The sequence below is a fragment of the Phaseolus vulgaris genome, chromosome 7 (assembly GCF_000499845.2).
Source record: "Phaseolus vulgaris cultivar G19833 chromosome 7, P. vulgaris v2.0, whole genome shotgun sequence".
In the NCBI taxonomy this organism is placed as follows: domain Eukaryota; kingdom Viridiplantae; phylum Streptophyta; class Magnoliopsida; order Fabales; family Fabaceae; genus Phaseolus; species Phaseolus vulgaris.
Window position 1 is genome coordinate 23,776,424 of NC_023753.2, and position 23,905 is coordinate 23,800,328.

The 23,905-nt window shown below is 31.7% G+C and overlaps 2 protein-coding genes and 1 long non-coding RNA gene across 3 annotated transcripts; 2 read left to right on the forward strand and 1 right to left on the reverse strand.

Moving 5' to 3' along the window:
- Positions 1 to 203: 203 nt before the first annotated feature.
- Positions 204 to 10,664, forward strand: LOC137828705 (3-phosphoinositide-dependent protein kinase 1-like). The gene is made up of 11 exons (XM_068635385.1): positions 204 to 916; positions 2,023 to 2,203; positions 2,367 to 2,419; positions 6,598 to 6,699; positions 6,774 to 6,882; positions 6,968 to 7,046; positions 7,368 to 7,533; positions 8,767 to 8,901; positions 9,011 to 9,174; positions 9,728 to 9,950; positions 10,213 to 10,664. The coding sequence occupies exons 1-11, from the start codon at positions 737 to 739 to the stop codon at positions 10,294 to 10,296; spliced, it is 1,476 nt and encodes a 491-aa protein (XP_068491486.1). The 5' UTR covers positions 204 to 736; the 3' UTR covers positions 10,297 to 10,664.
- Positions 10,665 to 11,390: 726 nt separating this feature from the next.
- Positions 11,391 to 13,745, reverse strand: LOC137828706 (probable phytol kinase 1, chloroplastic). The gene is made up of 6 exons (XM_068635386.1): positions 13,239 to 13,745; positions 12,680 to 12,747; positions 12,436 to 12,567; positions 12,215 to 12,330; positions 12,009 to 12,123; positions 11,391 to 11,873 (listed from the first exon to the last, which is right to left on the reverse strand). The coding sequence occupies exons 1-6, from the start codon at positions 13,530 to 13,532 to the stop codon at positions 11,687 to 11,689; spliced, it is 912 nt and encodes a 303-aa protein (XP_068491487.1). The 5' UTR covers positions 13,533 to 13,745; the 3' UTR covers positions 11,391 to 11,686.
- Positions 12,738 to 13,528, forward strand: LOC137828707 (uncharacterized). Its single transcript, XR_011083952.1, has 2 exons — positions 12,738 to 12,879; positions 13,213 to 13,528. It is a non-coding gene; the product is annotated as an uncharacterized lncRNA (long non-coding RNA).
- Positions 13,746 to 23,905: the final 10,160 nt, after the last annotated feature.

A 23,905-nucleotide genomic window follows, 5' to 3' on the forward strand; every position in this document is an offset into this window, starting at 1 on the left:
TGCAATGGATAATATTTATCATGGTAGAATATTTATAATAAAGCCCCTCTTTATAATTATATTATTTTATTCATAAGATTTGAATGGGAAAAAAAGTAATGGAATGTGTGATGTGCAGTCAAAAGGGTCAAAGAAAGCAATAAAAAAATCCAATCTAATCTAATCCAATCCAATCAAAATGTTGGAGGTTAGAGTGGATGTGTGTGTCCATTGGACTAATGAAATTGGAAACAGGACAGTGACAGAAAAGCATGAAATTGCACAAAAGCTTGTAATGATATGTATTATTTATGCAAACACTCCAAAATTCTTTACCTTCTCTTCCCATCCCATGCCATGACAGGTGTTTACATTGTTCCTGATTTAGGCATAATAGCCACAAAGAGAGAGAGAAAGAAGGCATGAGAAAATGAACGATCTCCATCATCATTCCTTCCCCATGTGATGTGCCACCCCTCTCTCTAGGGTTTTTTTCAATTTCGATTTCAATCAACCAACCCCAAACCTCAAAGCTCCCACCTTTCCCATCCATTCGCACAATTCCCTTCGCCCTTTTCCTTTTCTCCCAAAAGGGTCTCCGGGGCTTCGCCTCCCTTTGACCGTTCCAGGCTCGCCTCCCCAGACCTCTGGAGAGACAAAAATAACTGCTTTTCTAGAGAGACAAAGTGGCCATGCCAACGTAGAGTGTGGCTTCTCTTGGTTTTTTCTTCTCGTAGCTGTTGGTGCTGACCGAGCAATGCTGGAAATGGAGAAGGATTTTGATTCCAAGCTAAAGGTTCAGGGGAATTCCTCATCTTCCAATGGTGGAGGCAATGTCCCGAGATCCAAGAGCTTTGCTTTTAGGGCTCCTCAGGAGAATTACACTATTCAGGACTTTGAATTGGGCAAGATCTATGGTGTTGGCTCTTATTCTAAGGTCTCATTCATGGACTTTTGATGTTTTTTTAGTGGGTTGATGATGTTGGTTTTCCTTTTTCTTTTTTGTGTGTGCAATGTTTTGATGGGTAATACATGAATCCTGTAAATAATGCTGGCATTATAGTTCTGTTAAATACTACACGTTGGTTGCCTCTAGGATAATCAGTGATGCTTATCACGCTGCTGAGATCATTGGACAATATTGTCATCGTTGTTTCCATCTATTGTTATGGAGCACCCTTTGGTATCTTATCTTCATTTGTGAATTTTGATTCGGTGGGGGATTCTTTTTTTATGCTCTAACATTAATGTTTGCTAAAAAATTTATGAAGGCTGCTTGCAGCCCCACCCGTTCCTATTCTAAAGCCGCTCTCTTCATTTTACACAATAGGAAAACACTCAACATTTTCTAAGCTGTGTGTTGTTTGTTGATGGCTCTTGTCGTATTGTGCACTAAATTTAAAGATTCAGATTTGGAAATTAAGCTGTTTTTTGTTTAAACAAATGATTCCTGAAGATTACCTCTGAGCAATTATGGAGAATATCTTGAGTTACTGAGCTGGAAGTAAAACAAATTAAAGGCTGTAGAAAATGAAGCAAACTGAAGAAATGATTGGCTTGTTTTTGTGGGGTTTACTCGGCTGAAACTGGCATGAAACCACTAGTGCAAAAAAGCAGCATTCTATTCCATTCCCCCTTGGAGTGTATTATTTTGTTGCCTTACTTCTTTTTATGGGGAGTTTGAGTTTGCTTCTGGCATGCCAGTAGTAGTGTGTACTTATTAAACTGCGTTCAAATAGGAGTATGTGACATCTTACAAGTAAACATATTTTTCCATTTTTCTACTTGCATGTGATCTCATATATCGCCGATGCTTCTACCTTTCCAGCTCCCTTACCTGCACACTTCGTCTCTTACATGATTTGGTTTCTTCTTTATTCAACTGTTTTGGTTAGCCGTGCACAAAAAAATATGCTAATTGATGGAAATATCTATAATTTCTACCATTTTGGGACATTTTTTTTTTCTGTTATACGGTGAGAAGTTGTTTGATTGGATTTATTTTCTCTTGTAAATTATCACCTAATATCTTTCTTATCAAAGGTTGTGAGGGCAAAGAAGAAGGACACAGGAACTGTGTATGCATTGAAGATCATGGATAAAAAGTTTATTACTAAAGAGAACAAAACAGCTTATGTGAAATTGGAACGCATCGTGCTGGATCAATTGGATCATCCAGGCATTGTGCGGCTATATTTCACATTTCAAGACTCATTTTCTCTATGTAAGTAGTCCTGTGTGTATTTTACATAACACTTGCTTTTGCTGCGGCTTACTCATCTCTGTTATCTTCTCAACTCTTCCTTTTACTCCCTTGCATATCAAGTTGGTTTATATTATTTTGATGTTATCTTTTTTTCATCTCTGTTCCTTTTACATCGGTGAAGACATGGCCCTTGAATCCTGCGAAGGTGGAGAACTTTTTGATCAAATAACCAGGGTAAGCTAACGTGAAACTTCAGGGCACATGTTCCCTGTGCTGGGGTATTTATAATTTGTTTGGAAAAATCTTACATAACTTGTTCTGAAGGTGCAGTCGGGTTTAGTTCTACATTAGGTCTTAGTATTAAACATTAAAACAATGACATTTGCTTTGATTTTGCTATGCTCTTATAATTGTCTAAAGGGAGAAAATTAACCAGAATTCCTTTTAACATGGGGTTTTCTAAGATTCAGGATAGATTAGTGGTCTTTATTTTTATCAATTCTTTGTTCACACGTAAGTGAACATTTTAAAATGAAGGAATTTACACTTCACCTGTCAAGTTTCTTGAAATAACACTAATGTTAGTTTTTGCTTAAATTCACTGTTTATTCCATTTTACCTGATTCACCAATCCCCATTCTAAATTAAGAGAATATTCCTTTGAACATTAAAATGCGTATTTAATGCTAGGAATATGAGATGTCTTATCTTTAGATTGAGATCTATAATCACTCAGCATAGTGCCATGGTCAATCCCCCCCCTTCCCCTTAGTAGTCTTGTTTCACTGGGTGCATTTGTCATCTTTTCAGAGAGTACTTTTAATTTGATTTCAAATTTTCCCTGTTCGTCTCTCCTCTGAGTTGTCAGTCCTTTTTTAGTTTAATATCTTCAATCTTCTTTAAAAAGTGTGAAGCTTTGAACATCTAAAACATTGACTAAACTTAAACTTTTGCAGTCTGGGTAAAGATAAATTAGGTAGAAGCTTCACATTTGGATCCATAGGAGTCTTAAATGACTTACAATCAAGCATCCTTGTTTCTTTAAGATGTTAAGGTCATATTTTCTAAAAGAAATCAAAATATTGGCCTATGATTGACGGTCTTCAATTCCACGAAAATAATGTAATAGCCTTAATCATTGCTTCAAAGGTGCTTAATAATTGTTGCTTTAGGTCCTTAATCTTGATCATCATGTGTAATGACAGTATCGTCAACGTATACCACAAAATAAATTAGTTTATTCAAAGATGAGCATCTAGAGAATGCACAATGACTCATCTCATTCCAAATCATGGTAAACTTTTGAAAAATTTTGCTAAACTTCCTAACCAAACTCGAGGTGATGGATTTCTGTAACCTACGAAACAAAGGTCTATCCACCTTGAGCAACTAAGTGACGTGGTTGCTCTCTGTAGATCTACTCTATATTGCCTTGCAAGAATGCAATTTTAATATTGAGCTACATGACTCATTGTATCCATTGACAAGAATAAGTGAACAGGCATCATTTTAGCAATTGGAGACAAGGTATCACTGAAGTCCAAACCAGAATCCTTTTGTCACCCCTTGAGCTTTCAATTGATCCACCTATCTATCAAGGTCCACAAAGGCCAATGACTTTTTGCATCCATAGACAAGAATAAGTGAATATATGTCACTTTAATATTTGGAGACAAGGTATTGTCATCCAAACCATACATCTGAGTGTATTCATTTGTCACCTTACGGGCTTTAAACCAATCCACCTATCTATTCGGGCTCATTTTATTAGCATAAGCCCACCAAAAACCAATTGTAAATTTCAAGTGGTTGGGATTGGACTCCAAAACAGTCATCATCTCTTGCATCATTTCCTATCATCATCTAGAACTGGATAATGTTTTGAGTAGTAATAGAGGATATTGCGAATAGAATGAGACAATTGATGAAAAAACGTTATAAATAGGATGAGAACTAACAATTGAGGGTTTACCCAAATGTCAATAGGCATGTTAATAGAAGGGTTACATATAGGTGGGGCATAAGTAGTAGGAAGGGTTAGAATGGGAGTTGAATCACAATCAATAGGACAAATCAATAGAGCTTCTAGACGTCAGCTTTGGAACTGAGGGTGAGATTTGTGGAGAACTGAGTAGAGAGAGATAGACAACTCAAATTGAGGAAAAAGTCATATTGGGAGGAGAGGAATCCGTTACGACTAAAGATGCAAAGAAAGGTGTATCATCAAAAGATAGGACACGTAGAAAGACAATAAAATGATACATAGATGTGGAATTACTGATACCCCTTTTTGTACTTTGAAATACCCAAGAAATGTTCCTTTTCCATAGTGAACAAGTAGGAGTGGGATCATAAACAAAACTAGTGAAAGCAAACGCTTGATGCAGAACAACATAAAAGGGTTTCTTCAGGAAACAAAAGAGAGTAAGAAATCTTATCACTAAATTGATGATGGCATTCAAGTTATTAAACAACTGGTGATGAGAACATCACCCTCAAAGGTCATTTATCAATTGTTTTTAAGTCATCAATAATATGACAATGTTTATGTGCTTCAGACACCATTTTGTTTTGGTGATCAAGAGCTACTAAATTGATATATGATGCCGTAGGATGGATTTGGACGATGTTTATGTTCTGTCACACCATTTACAACACCAATTGTTTGTCTAAATTGATTCCTTATCTTTGAACAAAAATCTTGAAATGACATCGTGTGATTCATGTAACTGACCTCACTTAGTAGTATAAGGTTTTGTTGTTGTTGGATCTTTCATAAAAAGTTAGAATGTGCATCTTTTGAGGTTATCAATGAATGTGACATTTATATCCAAAAACAGAAGGGACATGATTAGGACCCTAAGCATCAGAATTCTTGACTATACTTGAAAAGAATGACCTAATATTTTTACCAATCTGACATGACTCACTCCAAGGACTTTGAATGTGAAAGATGGACCAATTGCTTCAACTTATTAACCTTGGATGACCTAGATACAAAGCATAGTGGATGAAGGAGGTTGTAGGTAATAGAGACTCCATATTTTGGATATTGCTCCAACCATCTATCACACATTCCAATCTTGTACAAAGAAAGAGTTGGTTGATTGATTGAAATCAAATTGAAGGGGCAACTAGGTACAACTACGAAGGAATTTAGGGATAACTTTTGAGAGACAAAGCTTAACCAATACCAGCTATCTTTCCTTTAAAAAATCAATGAGGGTGATGTGGTGAGGTGATTTAGGTGAGAGGTTAGAAGTAAGAGAGATACTAACCTGATTAGAAGTACCAAAATAAAAGATCATTATCTCTATAAATGCAAGGTGAGATAGGTCTATAGCAGGATTACTAGTATGTGTAATAGTTGCTAAAGAGGAATCCAGTTGGGATGCCTTAATTTGAAGACACTTGTGTTCTTTGGGAGAAAAAGGATAAATTCCTTTAGAATCTCTTTTGTCATAGCCACTACCCTACAACTACAACCTCTTCACTTGGTCAAAGTAGTAAGAGTCTCGACCATGATGAGCAAATGATAAACTATGAACATAGAGGGGAACCAAAAATGTAATGGCAATCACAACACCAAGATAAGAACAAAGACCAAGTTAAACACAGATGGCTTGAAATTTGCTGTGACAGCACACACAAAAAAACACTGAAAAAGAATATAGGGTTTTATGGGTCCTGCACCCTAAGTGACCAAATCCCTAACTGGAAATGACTGACCAAAGAGCTTTGTTTACCAATTTGAGATGGGAAAAATTATTCCTTTGAGTGTATTAGTAAATGATTGATACACTTATTTATACACATAAGGGCCGAATCAATCCCTAAAGTTTAGAAGCTGTAATTAGGAAAGCAAGGAAACTAAATTGAAACTAAGGAAACATCAAAGAGAAGGAAAGGGGAAATAATATCTCTTTAAATCCCTACATATTATCCCTAGCACAATATCTTAACATGAAAAGTGCTTTTCAGCCAAGAGCTTTATTTGCTGCATTTTGACTACAAGATTTTCTTAATGCAAGATAAGCTATTCATTCAAGCACACATCAGTAAAATATTAAAATGGTATTGATTGTATTATCAATGAAATCACATTAGAACATTTGGTTTCAAAGTACAGATCCACAATACTTACTAGAACAAAGATTCTCAAAACAATGGCAGTACTAAATAAATAGTATTCATCCATGCTCTATTTGTAATAACCAATGCCCCCCTTGCCTCTAAACAAAATTGCCTGTAAATGCCCGTATTTTCTTTATCATTGTTCATCAGCTGTGTCCATGGCTTACTAAAATATTTGTACTTTCAGTACTGTTTTGAATATGGAAGTTGTTAATTTGTCGCATGCTTGTTATTACTACATGATATCTACTAGCAAGCTTTCTGATTTCTCTGTGCAGAAAGGTCGTCTAACTGAGGACGAGGCACAGTTCTATGCAGCTGAAGTTGTTGATGCTCTTGAATACATACATAATTTGGGAGTCATACACCGTGATATTAAGGTAATTCTGTAGCATGATTATACTGCATCACTGCCATATATGGCCATGTGAATATTAAATTTCTTCAATTGCAGCCAGAGAACTTGTTACTTACAGCTGAAGGACATATTAAAATAGCCGATTTTGGGAGTGTGAAGCCTATGCAGGATAGTCAAATCACTGTCCTTCCGAATGCAGCATCTGGTAAAATAGGGGCAATGTGGATGCTGCTTTTTGTAAGTTTATTTTATATTGTATTTATATTGATTTATATTTTTTAAATTTCCAGACGACAAAGCCTGCACTTTTGTGGGAACAGCTGCTTATGTTCCTCCAGAGGTTCTTAATTCCTCTCCGGCAACTTTTGGGTAGGCATTAAAATGTCAAGTAATGCAGATGAATTCTATGTTAATATTATTTCTTAAGCCTCCATCGTGATGCATATAACGTACTTTGAATACAGTCATTCACTCTTATCGAAGAAAATATTATTGATTGTGCCAGTTTTTCATGCATGTAAATTTTTCATTTCAGTTTTTAATTTTTTTTAAATCAAGGGTTAATTTTTTACAACTCACACGTTAAGTTTGTTCATGCACTGAGTTTCTTTATTGCTTTTTGTTTCATACCAGGTTCTCATATAATAACTTCCGTTTTTTTGTTTTTCTTCCCTCAATATATCACAACAGAAATGACCTATGGGCACTTGGCTGCACATTATACCAAATGCTTTCTGGAACTTCCCCTTTTAAAGATGCAAGTGAATGGCTAATTTTTCAAAGAATTGTAGCAAGAGAACTTAGATTTCCAGATTACTTTTCTGACGAAGCAAGAGACCTCATTGACCGTCTGTTGGTTAGTATTATAAATTGTGCACATAGAAATCTTAGCATCACTATAATTTTTATATGTTGCTAATTGCTTAAAATATCATATCCTTTCTATTTTTGTAAATTAGATAGCTGCTCAATTTACATATTAAGATCATAAAGGAGTGTAATGTCCAGAATTAAGATGTTTCATTTCTAGCTTTCTTGAAGGACAGTGTTTTAAGATGGGGTGAATTTTGCAAGTATTTTTGTTAATGTGGGTTTAGCAATGGTCAATTTCATTCCTCTAACCTGTACCCATTGATTTTTTATTGGTTGTCAGGCTTAGGACTTTTTCATAGTTTTATTCACATTCATTAATTCCTAGGTACTTCTGATACCTTGCGAATATAGCTTTTGAAAAAGAGTATGCTGCCTGGAAGGGGGTCGGGTGATGGGTCATATTGGTGCATAGTGTGCCTTTTTCAATAAATAATATAATAATAACAGGAAGCCAGAAGTTGTGGTTGGTTGTAGACTATTAGATAACACATAATGGGTGCATGTAATGCACATTTGAAGGATAAGTAGACAACACAAGCAGAACAACTTAGTTAAGAAGCTGAGCCTCAACACTACTTTATGTTTTGTCTATTTTATGGAAGTAGTTTATGCAAAAAAAAAAAACAGTTTTGAAGGGTGGAGTGGGGAGTTGTGCTGGGTACAAAGCCCAATTGGGCTTATCGATTGACATTCGTCGGATTTTGGCCAAATTGATGGGTATTTTCTACCTTTGGATCATTAGTGAAGCACAAAAGTTTGTCACTTAACTTATGTCGTGTATGTCATCTTTTGTTATGTTCTGTCCAATAAGTCCATAACCAATTTTAAAGTCCGCATGAAACAAGTGTTGTAATGCTGTTTAGCCCTTCAGATTTTAGCCAGTCAAGCACCTTATAGTTTTTTATAAGGACTATTATGTAAATATACCCACAATTATTTTTTTTCCAGAAGAATATCATACATGAATGAATATTGACATCATGTTATTTATAAGTACGTAACTGCTTATCAATTAAACTTGTCAAGATATAAAGCATTATTGTAGATAAACATGAAAAATAGCACATTAAGGGTAATACCAAAATTCATCATTTAATGGTATATATTCTATATATGATAATATCACAACTTTTTTAGCATGCTTTAATTTAAGTTGCATGCCATGGGTTTTTAATTTGTGGAGTTTTAATTTAAAATCAATGTTATTATGATGCAGGATTTGGATCCCAGCAGGAGACCAGGTGCTGGACCTGATGGTTATGTTATTCTGAAAGCACACCCATTTTTCAAGGGGGTTGACTGGGATAACTTGAGGGCACAAATTCCTCCAAAACTTGCTCTGGAACCTGGGGTGTGACTACCATTACTTTGCTCTTTTAAATGTTATTTATCCAGAATAAGAAAAGGAACCTTCATTTCTAGTCCTCGTTATCTAACACTAGTATAATTTTAACTTGTAGACTCAGTCACCTGCAGCTGATGATGTTCATGATTCATCATGGAGTCCTTCTCACATTGGGGATGGTTCTTTGGCTTCGGTTAGACAATCTGATGCTGCTACATCTTCTGATGGGACTGGTCACATAACTAGGCTAGCTTCAATTGATTCCTTTGATTCAAAATGGTATGTAGAGACATTTTCTCGTTGGAATTGGTATGATGTGTTCACTTCAATAGTAATGGTTTGTTGAAGATCATTTCATTAACCCTTTACAAATCATGTGACCTTAAAAGGGCTCAAATGTTAGTATAATTTTCAAATTAAAGAAGTTTAAATATGGCCAAAAGAATATTTTGAAGCTATATCCTCGGTGTCTTAATATTTTACCGAATGATGAATGCTATCTTTCACTTTATTTTCATATTTACAGCCTTTCACGTCAAAGAACACTGTAGATTTATTTATCTTTTTGGAATTCATAATTAGGGGACAAAAAATAACAGCTAAGTTGAGGTCTTATTTCATCTAATAATATTAATTTACATAGATGTTTGGTTATACCCAATGTCCTCTCCCTGGTAGTATTTAACTAAAAATGTTGCATTCTCAGTTACAAATCTATTCCCACTCCAGCAGAAATTGAACGTTTAGAAAAATAAATAAAGGCTCTTGTGTACAGTGCCTGAAGTTCATGTTTACCTGGCTTGTCAAACTGTAAAATTTATGCTCATTACAGGCAACAGTTTTTGGATCCTGGGGAATCTGTTCTTATGATATCTATGGTGAAGAAATTACAAAAACTAACAAGCAAGAAGGTGCAGCTCATCCTCACCAACAAACCAAAGTTGATCTATGTGGACCCATCAAAGCTAATTGTGAAGGGAAATATAATATGGTCCGATAATCCAAATGATTTAAGTATCCAAGTGACTACGGCATCAAATTTCAAGATTTGCACAGTAAGCTTTCTTGACTAGTTCTTGTACAATTTGTGCGATTTATAAATATAGGAAATAGTACAAGTGAGATATTTAAGTACGTAACACCTATAAGCAAACAGCAAGACCTGAAAGGGCTTTGATTTAAATTCTTTTCGTGTCACATTTTAGTAAGTGATTTGCAATTACACCCCCAACTCCTCCATACATAAATTCTAAGTCTTAATTAAAATACATTGTGTTACAAACTTCACATTTTTCTTTAAAAATAATGTTGTTGCAGCCTAAAAAGGTAATGTCGTTTGAAGATGCTAAGCAAAGAGCATGGCAGTGGAAAAAGGCAATTGAAGGACTTCAAAACCGGTGAATTTATTCTGGTTTTGAGAACATATTCTTTTAGATATCCTCATTGTTCAGCAAGAAGGGATAAAACAATTGACTGCCCAACAATCAATTATTCATTAAAAGAACAAATTTGCAGATTTTGGAAGCTGGTTCTAGCTATAATTCCTCAACACAGCTTAATTTTGTGATGAGTTCTTCCATCCTCTTTCATGCTTCGAAGGGATGATAAAATGTGGAAGTTCTAATTGGAGGCAATACTTTGTAAGAAAAGATTCGTTGTTTTTTTAATTCTATATTAATATTATGAGTTGGAAGATGATATCATTTTGGTTGTCATACTGTATGAATCATTGAATTGCTCAATTTATTGTTTCTTCAGCTCGTGGATTATTTGGCCCTTGGCAATCTGTAAATAATATAGGTGTAATATGGCAATTCTATGTAGTTTTACGTATTGAATGGAAATTGGTGCTTCTTAACACGCAAATTAGAGTGCATTTGGTAAAGCTCTGCTGTAAAAGTACATCTGCCTGCTTAAATTCAATCAGTGTTTGTTGTGCTGAAAGTTCATAATCTAGATAGTGAAACCACATGCAATTAAGAGATACTGTTGCACTTGTAACCTAACCCATCAACTATTTCTTAACATGTGGTTCAGATTGCAGATGAACCAAGTTGTATTCGTCAATCATTCACCTAATAATAATTGTGCATTCCGAAAACTTATGGGCTGACGTAAATTGTTTTTGTACCCGATGTAGACGTGACAATTAAATTGTACCAAACATAACTAAGAGTTCTTTGTGCCAAAAACAATTATTAAGGACCCTTTTCCTTTGGTCAGATATGGACAAGTAACGTCTTCTTTAAAGTGACCACTTCAACATCCAACCACTATTGGTGTATTAGCTTCATTGCGGAAGTGAAAAGAAAATAAACTGTGGATAGTTTCACCTAAATTATTAGTAAAAGATCTATGCTACGCTTTGGAGTGTGTTCCGAGACTCATCTTTGGAGGGAAATTGACTCCAATTGGGACAGACAATGCAAAATTGCCTTTGCATAATCATTATTATTCTGCCATAAAAAATCTGCAATTGTATATCATAACTAATCTTATGCTAAACCACTTGATTGTGATCCAATTCTTAGATTCGGATGTAATGTTCATGGAGACATGGTGTCAATTGTTATAAACCACAGACCGCTTATTGTTATATATGTACAAGATTCTTGAAAATCCTAAACTAATAAAATAACAATAAATAGTGTTAATTAAGACATCAACACAAGACAATGATTATAGCTATTCTCGACAACGATTTTATAGTAAGTTCTTTTAACAAATATTGCCTCACTCGCGGGAAAATTTTGAATAGAGATGATACGTATGGCTTTTCGTGGATCAAGAGCTAGCCATGTAAAATGAAAAATGCCACTGCCATTGTAACTAGTGGAACAGAGATGTTGTCATCTACTATCTTAGTAATGGGAAGGGACTCCACAATTGTTGCCACGAAAGAAATAAATGCAACTCTGGGCACAGTGCTTGCCCAATCCAACTGCACGTGTCCTAGAACTGAATAGTAGTAGAGTATCCTGCATGCAATAATAATATCAAAAGCATCAGTCACAATACTATTATAAACAATATCTTTTCCCATTTTTATATGTAACTTTAGTTCATATATCCAGCCATAAAGATAGGAAAAGTTGGATAAGATTATTACACACCCAATTGAAACCAAGAATCCAAACACAAGCATAGATATGCTACCGGCCCAACTCTTGTTTTGATTGTAAGGAATTTTCATGGACCCATATTTTCTACCGATGATATCAGCTACACCTGCAAAATCATCAAGTTCAAAGCTGAAAAACAAAGCAGAAACCCATCACTTAGATAAGAATGCAGAAAAAAAGTCTATTTACTATATTACCATCCCCTCCACACATCATTGCCAACGAGACCACACCAATTGGAGACTCACGCCAGAACACAAGAGCACATAAAGTCAATATCAGAACATAATAAAGAGGACCCCTCAGCAATTCTCTGCAACCAAAAATGAACATTCAATGCCTAGACAAAATTTGCAGTTTTTCAACACCCCCATGAGAAAATAAAACAAAAAACCAGCGACAAAAAAAAAAAATTTACTCTGGATCTCCTTCTCTGGTCAATGATTTGATTAGTCCCTCATCAGAAGCCAGGGACAGACCATTCATCAAAAGCCTCAAACAATTGACCAGAGGTACAAAAGCGGCAAAGTAGCGAGCCTTAGGGGAGTTGCTATCCTACCATTAAAAATCAAAACATTCAAACAAAGCAGCATTACATACAGTTCACATCTTCCTCCCATGAAAGATAACAAACCATGATCTGAAACACAGAAATGGGATACCTGAAAATAGGCCAAGAAAAGAGAAAAAGCAAGCCAGACAATATATGGACCAGCTTTCTGCTCAGGCCCTGTCCAACCAATTTCCACGGAGCCAAAGAGTCACATCATAGTCAAGCAAGCACCCAAACTTCCACCAGCACACAAATCAATAAACAAGACCCAGGAACAAATTCAAGGCAACAAATAAACCTATTTTTGCGGTAACGTTTTCTAGCCTTCAACGTAGGTGTCCTAAAGGATGTACTATTCGTTACCTGTGCCTTAAATTTGCATGGAATCAACGTCATAACAATTCATTGCAACTTAAAAATTTCTTCCTATGGATGAAAGAAAATAAGAAAGTGAAATGAATTAAGATTTTCACAAAATTTAAAATTTCTCCTATAAGCACAGCTTTTATAGAAACTCCCTTTTAACTGTAAAAGAATTTTGATTCATTTTATTTCCTAATATTTTTCTACAAATACTTATAAATAATTTGTCAAACTGAAAAATGAACTCTGTTTTGCAATTGTGTATCTGCATGCAAGCAGTGACTGAACAAAGATTGAAGTTGTACCTGGTGGAGAATGTTCCTCCGAGTGAGTTCATCAAAAGCACGCACGAGGGCGTAAGCGCCGCCGAGAACACCAACGGTGGCTCCGGCATTGTAGAGCAGATCTTCTGCCGTGGCGGGGACGACAAACCGCGACACCCTTTGATCCAAACCGACAGCTGGCGTGATAGGAGAACGCGGAAACCGGACAGTGCCGTCTGTTGTTGGCTTGTTCCAACGAAAGAGGATGGTGCACGGCAGCGGCGTGCGGCGGTGCGCGGCGGAGAATAAAAGGAGTTGAGAGGATAAGAGCGTCATGGTTCAAAACACAAAACACTAGAAGACAGCAAAAAAAAAATGGAGGGATAACTTTTTTATCTGTTTATTTGAGTTTAAGTAACCATGGTTTAATTAAAAAAATCCACTCTCCATGTTCACATTTTGTAATTTTCAATACAAAATAATTTAATCACAATTATATTATGACAGAATTTACATATAAACAAAACTTCAATAAAAATAGCATAACCCAATTAATTTAGTCCATGTGGGACATGATATCATTTAAGTAACACATGTTAACCAAGTGTACTCACAAAAACAACAACGGCTATTAGTGTCCACGGATAAAAGCTGACCATAAAGCGGACGTTATTAGTGTTGGTTCATCACAAAAATTAAACGTAAAGTTACGCTTTGGACACTTTTCTTAAATGAGCATATTCGTATCGGACACACGTATTGGTGTCAACTCGTAGGACCTTTATCGATGAAGTGTTCAATTCAAAAAATATTTGTTGAATTTTTGAAAATTCTAACATGTTCTAACACAATTTTAAAATGTATAAATACAATAATTTTTTAAAAATTCAAATTTATTGTATAAATTTTTATTATGATTATAAAAATAAGAAACAAATTTTTTTGAACCAGTCATGAAAAATATTTTTTTGCTTTCAAAAGAATCTGAAACATACTTTTGTACATAAATATTTATTTTCAATTTATATAATTCAAAATTATATAATATATAGATTTGTGTCCCTCTATCTTACATTTTAGAGATTATACGTATTTTTGTGTCAGTGTCCATATCCGCATCTATGCTCCATAGACTTAAAGTGATTCTAAACTCATACTATGAATAATAAATTAACATTCACGATAAAAAAAATACAAAATGGGACTCTTAGTATTTAATGTATTAAGAAAAATAAATAAAAAATAAGTAACTTTGACGTGTGTCAGTTTAATTAATTCTATATTATTTAATATGAAAAAATAAAGTATGAAAATGTGTGTGTAAAATAAGTATTTGAAATATGATTTTGTCTCATATCTTGTATCATTAAATCTTTAACATTGACGAGTTTTCTTTCTAAATTATCTCTCAAAAGTTTTAATCATCTCCAAATTATGGATATGGCTGGTGTAAGTTGGAAAATATAGCTAATAAGTATCAGTCAACTTTTTGAGAATCCCTAATATGCAGGTGAGCATGGAAATTTGGTGCGAGTTTGAAGACAAAATCTGTTATAGATGGAGGCAAACGAAGATGATTGTGGTGACAAAGGCTTCGTCGTTGGAGGTAAAATCCTCTTTCACTTACTTTTTTGGTTCAAATTAGTTTAAGTTGATTAAGTGTTCGATTTATTTACTCTATCATGATTTTATAAGTTATGTACTGGTTAATGAAAATAAATAATATTGTTTGAAGTGTTACTGAATCAAATTTTATATTTGGCTGATTTTGTTATTTTTTATTTTTTATTTTTTTGTATTCTTTGAGTTTGTTATGAGCAAATTTAGTATAACATTTACCGAATAAAACTTTGTCTTAAAAAAATAAGTTTACAACTCATAAAGATGGTGAAAAAGAGAAAAATAAATTAATTAAAAACTTAACACTTAAAATTAAGCACAAGTAGCTAATACCCCACTGAATTTGGAAAAAAAACATATTCAAAGAACTGAAGTTGTTATTGAACTTGTTGAAGAGATTAAATCTTCTGCTTTGACATGTATCACTATATAGTATATAGTAGTATAGTTGCAGGGATGTGGAATTTGAAGTGTAATTGATATCCTATATTGATTTCAAATTCGAATTTGAATTGGTTGCTGTGATAATTGCACGTGTTATAATTGAAACTTGAATTGCTGGTTGAAAACTATTTTCAGGTTGTTATAATAGAAATTCTATACTCATTTTAAATTAAAATTTGGATTGGTTGTTAAAAAAAAAATTAGGTATTAGAATTGACATTCCATGTTAATTTGAAATTCAAATTTGGATTAGTTGTTGTTAAAATATGTTATAATTGAAATGTTGAAATTTGGATTGACTCTTGAAAACAATTTGTAGGTGGTCTAAGTCCTATAATTTTTTTTCTCTTATATAATCAATTACTATATATAAAATTTATAAAATTATATTGATTTGATATTCAAATTTGGATTGGTTGTTGTAAAAAAATCACACTTATCATGGGAGAAGCAACTAGTAGGTCTACTTTATCAAGAAGTCCAAGTTGAGAGTCTTAACTTGGAAAAGGAGGATAGGTGGGTATGGAAGGGAGAGGAGGTTTTTGGGTACAAGGTTAAATCTGTTTACCACCGTATAAGGGGGGACAGCGCTGGAGAGAATGTTGCGTTGTTTAAGAAGTTTTGGAAAGTTAAAGTTGTACCTTCTGCAATAGTTACGGCTTGGAGGGTGTAGGAAGATAAGTTAGCCACTAAGGCTAATCTTGAAAAGCGAGAGATCACAGTAGCAAGCTCTATGTGTAGTCTTTGCGAGGTTGAGGAGGAGACTAGTACCCATTTGTTTTTCGAGTGTAGATTTGCATGGTGTTTGTGGAACCATTGTTAGATATGGTTGGGGGTGAAGAGTGCGTTTCACAACATCCCACTGCTAAACTTCTCTTAGTTTAGGATGTGTAATGTGTCTGCTTCGGTAAATGAGGTTTGGGGAGTAATTTTGATCGCAGTAGTCAACAAGGTCTGGAAGCATATAAACAATGTAATATTTAAAGGGGGTGTAGTGGATGTATTGTAAGTTTTTGCTTTGGTTCAATTAAAGGTTTGGACGTGGGTCACATTTTATGGTCTCATGATGTTACTCTTTTTAATGTTAGGCTTATTTGGGGATCTGCCTAGTAAGGAAGGTTCGTACAACTTCGTACTTCACACAAATTCAAATACATTCAACTATTTATGAAGTTGCTCAAACTCAAGGAATATGTCCAAATGAGTATGAAGTTGCTCAATGGATTTGTAACAGTTATTTTCTTCAATGCCTATTTATATGTATCCTTTGAGAATAAGAACAAGGAGAATAAGAACAAGGAGAATCTTTAATTCCATATTACAAAGTGGACTTTAAGCTTAACTCAACCCATAAAACTGCCTCATGGAGTGAGATTTGCACCCACTTATATACAATGAATTGTCTTTATATCTAGTCGATGTGGGATCTCCAATAGTACCTTAATACATTACATGTAATAACTCCTACACTGACTTAAAAAAATAAATTTTCAAACTCAATTTTTTGAATTTTTTTATTAATTCATTTACCAATATAAATATATTGCCTAATTACACATCATCACAAGATACTTATGGCGGAACGATAGTATGATGGTAATGTGGGGTATATATCCAAAAGTTTGAACGCAATGGTGGTAAAAGAAGGAGAGGGTACCAAAGTAGGTTAAGGTCATTATTTCCCTCCTCCTTTTTTACTGTAAAAAATATGGTTAATTAATTAATTAGTTACATTGCAATAAATGTAAATGTTGCTCTTCAATTCCTTTTTTATATTCAATTTTAGGAAATTTTATTTTTACACAAATTTTTAATTTATTCAATTTCATTATATTTTATAAATATTAAATCTAAGCCTTTTAATTATTTTTTAAAAATATTTAATTGAATACTTATATATATATATATATATTAAAATAATATTAAAAATGTTGATGGGTATTTAAAATTTATTTATTTTCACAACTTCAAAATTAAAAAATATAAATTATCAATTTATCATTAAAAAATTGAAACAATCAGAATCTTTTGTGTGTATAATATAAATAAAATATTATTTTTTATGAAATATATATTGCGTTATTTAAATTTAAATATATTTTCTTTGAATATTTTATTTGTTTTAAAATAACATGTAATTATGTTTAACTACGTTTTCTAAAGTAACAGTCTTATTATTTAGTCTAAATAAGTAAATTAATAATTTAATTTTTTTTTCATATTATTATTGTAATATATCTATCACTTATCTTAATAGCTTGTTAGGTTGTAGACTTGCCACTTTCGTAGTTATTATCTTTGACGTTAAATTGATTAACTTCTTAAAAAAATTTATTACATACAACTATGTATATACAAAAGTAATAAATTATTTATTTCAAATATTTTTCTTTAAGGTTTTTAATATAATAAATAATCAAAATTTATGATACAAAAAATATTTTTATTCTAAACAAAGATAATTATAAAAATATATACATTTATTATAATTTCATTATTATTAATTGAAATAATTATTTTATTAAAAGTGTTATTATCTTAGTTAAAATAAAATAAACAAAATTATCTTATCGTTATCTTGTGAGTAAAAAGTTATTATTTAAACCAAATAACTTTATTGTAAGAAAAGGAATATTATTTTTAATAAAGAAAATAAAAGTAAAAAGTGATTTTGATTAGAAAATATTTTGACATTAAGTTTTAATAGTTATAAGATTTTAAATATTTGAATTCTTAAAAAGACAAGGCATTATTTTTCAGAAACAGTAAAATTTTAAAATATAAAGTATATTTTGGATAAATAGTTGGTTCAGTATAATAAATATTAATATATTTCAATTTTAATAAAAAAAATAATCTTGATGGAAATTTTTCAATTTTATTAATTTTATTTAAACTTTGTTAATAATTAAGGTAATTGAGTACACACTTAAGTCTTTAGTAATTTTTATGTGTTGATTGGGGGGAAATTAATATTACTATACAATTAACTTTGAAATGATCCATTCAAGATTTTAAATTTATAAAGCAAAAGTAAAGGGTAAAATATTTACAAAGCAAAATTTAAAGGAGAAAATTTCTTCAAGATTAATGGTATATTAATGTTAATCTTCTTTTAATAGATACACATGACCATTATTAAAAACTAAATAAATACAATTACTTCAATCATTAAGGAGTTCAAACAAAACTAATGAAATTAAAGTATTTATACTAAATATAACATCGTCTTAACAATTCAATTGTGAATGCTATGAATTGTATGACTTCATTGACAAATGTAAGATTATCGCAATGTCCTAATAAACACTATCAACTTTAAATACTGATTGAAAAATATAAGATCATCTTAACAATCCACTAGTAGATGTTATCAATCATGAGCCTTTCACTATCAAATATAAGATCATTTTAACACTCCACTAGTGAACATTATAAACCACAAGACCTTACCAGCAAATATAAGATTGTTTTAATGATTTACGGTTATTAACGGTAAGACTTCACTACCAAATATAAGATCGTCATAATGATCCACTAGTTAATGTTATTGGCAATAATACTTCACTAACAAATGTGAAATTATCTTAATGATGCATCAATGAATATTATCAATAAAAGATGTGGTTGGTCAAATTTGTATAACTAGGTATAAAATTATTTTAATGATCCACGAATGAATGTTTTCAATAGAAAATATAGTTAATCAAACTCTTTTTATAAAGTTAAGTGTTTATTATTGTGAGTCCAATAAATAAATAAAATATAGACCAAATTTTTTTTAAAAGATAAGTATTTATTTTATCCAAAAGAAGTTTCATGTGATAGGTATGTGTATGGATATGAATTTGATTTTAGTTATTATAGGTTATTTAGTGGAGGTTTATATAATCCTAGGAATTGATTTAATTAATAGAGGTTTTAAGTTCCAAAAGTTATTCAAAACCTCAAGAAAATAACGGAGATTTTTTTAACCTTCGTTAAATTTCAAAGATTTATTTTAAAACCTTAGCAAAATAATTGAGGTTTTTTTAACCTTCATTAAATTTCAAAGATTTATTGTAGAACCTCAATAACTCCGGATTTTTCAAACTTCAATAAAAAAATATAATTAAATCTATTTATAAATAAATAATTAAAAATTACATAGTTTTAATATATTTTATAATTAAATTCTCTAAAATTTTGAAAGTATAACTTTACATTACAAATAAGTTTTCTAAAGTTTCAAAAATTTATTTTAAAAGCTCAGCAAAATAACCTTGGATAATAAGTATATCAACAACTAATATTGGATAATAAATATTTCAACAGTATTTGCATATTTTTTTATGATTGATGGTAGTTGGTTTATATAATTCCTAAAGTTTTTTGTTACGAGTTCATACTTCAAAAAAACTTGAATTATTTTGTTTTAACTTTTGATGTACGTATATTTTATGTGTAATTTTAGTTTTAGTTATAATTGTTAATATTTAATTCTCATAATTTTGAAATATTTTAAATTAAGGTCTTTATTTTAAAATGCATCTAATAATTAATTGAATGTGAAAGTGAGAAGTGATAAGATTAATTTTTTCTCGCAATATGTTCTTGCAATCTTTAGCCAAGAACACGCATGGTTTTGAAACCCACATCTGATAGATAATGCAATTATTTAGGATATATAAAGTAGTGATAAACACCAGTTGTTGTCGAATTAAGTAATAGTGACTTGTGACTCAAGTTGGGGTAAAGTGATGAAAGAAGTAATATTGGAGTAAGAAGAAGATAATGTCTTATTTAGTGTTTCTTCTCCTTAAATATAATAGACATAAGTGTGACTGAATTGTGATTCCTTGTTAAAACTGTCGTCGACGGTCATTGAGCCTATGTCAGAGAGTAGTGTGTCCACGGTGGAAGAGAGAAGTCAGAAGGATCGTAAGAGATGGTGAAAAATGGGGTTGAAAGTTATTTCAAACGGCAAGTCATTTTACGGAAATTTCGAAACTCATAGTATTTTATTGAGGTTCTTAAACCCATGCTATTTTAAGGTTTTTAAACTCATGATATTTAACGGAGATTTTGAAACCCATGATATTTTACGGAGGTTCTTAAACCTATGATATTTAACAAGGGTTCTGAAAAGCTTATCCTAAGGTCTAAAAAAACCCCAAGAACACGTTTTTCAAGGATGGTTTGGCAGGGAAACTGCAACTCTGAATAAATGATTTAATAGAGGTTTTAATCCTAAATAATGTAAAAAATAAACTTTCGTTAAAACTATTTTTTCTCGTAGTGTAAGTATAGATAATTTCATCAAAATTTTAAATAACACAAAATATTTAAGTTTGATTCAAATAAAAGTCTTGAATAATCAAAATATCAAAAGATAATATTTAAAACACAATTCAAATAAAAAAGATAAAACTAACTTAAAAGAAAGGTTGAAACAAGAAACACAAGCGATAGAAGATTTTTGCAATTTCATTGTTTGTATTTTTCTGGGATTTTAGGAAGGATGTTTTGTTTCTCAGCCACGAAAGGGTGTCATGAATGTATCTTTAACATATTAATTTGTCTTCTTTTTCTTTTAAATTCCTTGCACGTATTAAATTCTCTCTTCATCCATGTCTTTCAAAATCATGAAAATGTTTACGCATCATACTTGACATCAATTAAAAAGAAACACATATATTTTATATGACAATAAAATTTCTATTAAAGGAATATATATTACTGTAAAACTTGATGTTACAAAATTTACATCAAAACTGATGGGATGATGAGAAATGTTATGTTTTTGAGATTTGTTATTGAGAAGATAATTTAAACTAAAATTGAGTATTTTTTGACTCGTGTGTTGATTAGATCAAAGAATGATTTGTTGATGTTTTTTTTTTCAGAAATTTGTTCTTTTATGTGGGATCAGATCTAGTTAGATGATTTGACTTGAACTTTTTTATATACGGATTGAATCACTTCTGAAGTGATTCACATTTATGCAGTGTGTAGTATTTTTTACTAGTATTTTTTACTAGTATTATTGAATGAAAAATGTTCTGATTTTGAATTTGTTGTTGAAAAGATAATTTAAACTAAAATTGAGTATTTTTTTACTTGTCTTGACTAGATCAGAGAATGATTTGTTAATGTTTTTTTTTTCAAAAATTTGTTTTTTTAGATGAGATGAGGTGAGTTAGGTGATTTGGCTTAAGGTTTTTATATACGGATTTAACAGTGGTTGACATGCACAGTGTAGTATTTATTAGTAGTATTATTGAATGGAAAGTTAGGGTAATTGGTGTTGCACATAAAAGGGTGGGTATCTAATGTGGATAGTAGTATCTATCTTGGATAAAGTGACATCTGAATTGAAACCAAACACATTGAGTTTGGTTCGGAGGTTGCACGGCACTCTCTTTATTTTTGCACCTTGTTTGATGGGCCACAATCACTCAGATCAAACCAAAACCTTCGTCAACACTCACACGCCTCAATTACCTCATGTGCCATTGTCTCCACAATATAATACCACAAATATTATCATCATAATTATAATTATAATTGTTTTGGGTTTTTACAAGGGGTAAGTTGATGATGGGATGTATCTGACTCATTATATAATAATGTATGAGTAAATCAGTGAACACAAATGTCAGGTACTGCAAAAGTATGTAACACCATTGACCCACTCATCAATTATTTTTCTCATTCCACATGCCTTATGCACCAATAATTCGTATCTATTAAACAATCCATCAATCCTAAATTAAAACATCACTCTTTCAGTCATGCTTATATTTTTTACTTTTAGGAAAAAAAAAGTATGATTTCGAAGTGTTTATATTAAAAAACACATTGATTTGTAAACCTAATTTTATATTCTTTTGAAAAAAATTAGCATTTCGTGATGTTTTTTCAAGAAAAGCTGATGCAATTGCTGATCCAACCTAACAGATCCAACTAACTTCATTTTTTAACGGTTAAATGTGATTTTTTTTTATATATAGTGTAAAATTATTTTTTTTCTTTGATTTAAACTTTAAATATTATTATTATTTATAATAAAAAAATATTTATTAGTATTTTTTATGTAATAAATAATTTTTTTATAAACTAGTATCGAGAAAATAGTTTTAAAGTAAAAATGATATAATTAAAATGACACTTGAATATTTTATTATTAAATTTAAAAAAGTATATAAATAGAAATTTAGTTATTCAATTTTCATTTAAAATCTCTCTAAAAACTTTATTTTCTTTTTCTCTGTCTTTTCTCTAAGATTCTGACGAATTGAAGTACGTCATTAGACTCTTGGTAGCTAAGACTACAAGAGTGCTCAATCAAAATTCCTGATAGAGTAAAATCATTGTTGTTTCTTTTTTCCTTTTCTTTGTCTTCTCTCTAAGATTTTGACTTTCTCGCTCATCAGTTTGACAATCGGAGTACACCATTAGACTCCTAGAAGCGAAGACTACAAGACTGTCTGATCAGAATCTCAAATAGAATAAGTTCATTCTTGGCTCATTTTCCTTTGAGTTAGTTTTGATCTGGTTAGGTTTGTCTTTGGTTTAAGCTTGTATGTGATGTTTTTATCTTCAGAAGTAGTCTTTGTTAGCTCAGGTCCTAGTGATATAACTAAATTTTTTATCGAGACTCTATGGTGTAGGTTAGGCTACCCTTGAGCTTTTGGTAGTTTGGAGCTCTTAGGGAGCATTTGCTCAAGTTCAGGTAAGGGAAACTAGTTTTATTTTTTTAATTAGAACCCTAGGTTAGAAAATCTGGATGTGGGGATGATGTGGTCACCAGTTCCAATTTTTGCTTCCAAGATTGTCTCTTTTGAAGAGTAAAGTAATATATTGACTAAAATAGTTGATTTTTAATATTTTATATTGATTTTAAGGTGAATAAGTTCTTGAAAGTGTTTAAATGATAATATAAACGAGTTGAACTGTTTTTTAATATTTTATTGAATTACTTAAATGAGATGTTTGATGAGAAGTGATGGTTTGATTTTAGATGACGATTGATTTAAAGAGCATATATTTGGAACTTAGTTATGTGTTTAAGTGAATTTTGAGATATATTTGAATTGTTTAGAAAGTTTAAAATATGATGTGATTGAATATTGCATTGATGTGTTAAATGATGTATGTAATGAGGTGAAAGTGTGATCCATACATAATATTTTTCAGGAAAGAAAATATTGTGTTGAGATTGTTATTAAGATGTATTGATTTGTGAGTGTCCTATGAATGAGACGAACGTGACTCTATTGATATAATTGAATCACATAGATGAAGTTATTCAATTGGTGAGAGTCGAATGAGGTTTATTTGACTGAGTCTGAGGTTTGAAATAATTGATCAGAGCATATCAAATGGATTTATCCTGTCATATGAGATGAAGAGATTATGAGATATTGAGATTGATTATGCGCATGACTGTGTGGATTCACAGTAAGTAGTGTGGCAGGTGCAGGTCTCCGGATGTTAATTTCAATATGCGAGTCTTTCGGAAGTAGAGTTGACTATCTGAGTGTGTGAGTAAGTAAAAATCTAATAAAAATAATGTGGATGATAAATGTGATAGACACTTCATGACTTTTGTGTATATATTAAATTCCTATGAAGATAGATATTTTTTTGAGATACAAATATGA

What these genes read in the sequence shown, in the direction of transcription:
- LOC137828706 (XM_068635386.1), bottom strand. Translation starts at nt 13,532, where the DNA reads ATGACGCTCTTATCCTCTCAACTCCTTTTATTCTCCGCCGCGCACCGC. An exon ending in ACCAGAGAAGGAGATCCAGA is followed by an intron (nt 12,331 to 12,435) that starts GTAAATTTTTTT and finishes TTTTGGTTGCAG; the next exon opens with AGAATTGCTGAGGGGTCCTC. An exon ending in GGATTCTTGGTTTCAATTGG is followed by an intron (nt 11,874 to 12,008) that starts GTGTGTAATAAT and finishes TATTGCATGCAG; the next exon opens with GATACTCTACTACTATTCAG.
- LOC137828705 (XM_068635385.1), top strand. Translation starts at nt 737, where the DNA reads ATGCTGGAAATGGAGAAGGATTTTGATTCCAAGCTAAAGGTTCAGGGG. An exon ending in TCATACACCGTGATATTAAG is followed by an intron (nt 6,700 to 6,773) that starts GTAATTCTGTAG and finishes CTTCAATTGCAG; the next exon opens with CCAGAGAACTTGTTACTTAC. An exon ending in CAAATTTCAAGATTTGCACA is followed by an intron (nt 9,951 to 10,212) that starts GTAAGCTTTCTT and finishes ATGTTGTTGCAG; the next exon opens with CCTAAAAAGGTAATGTCGTT.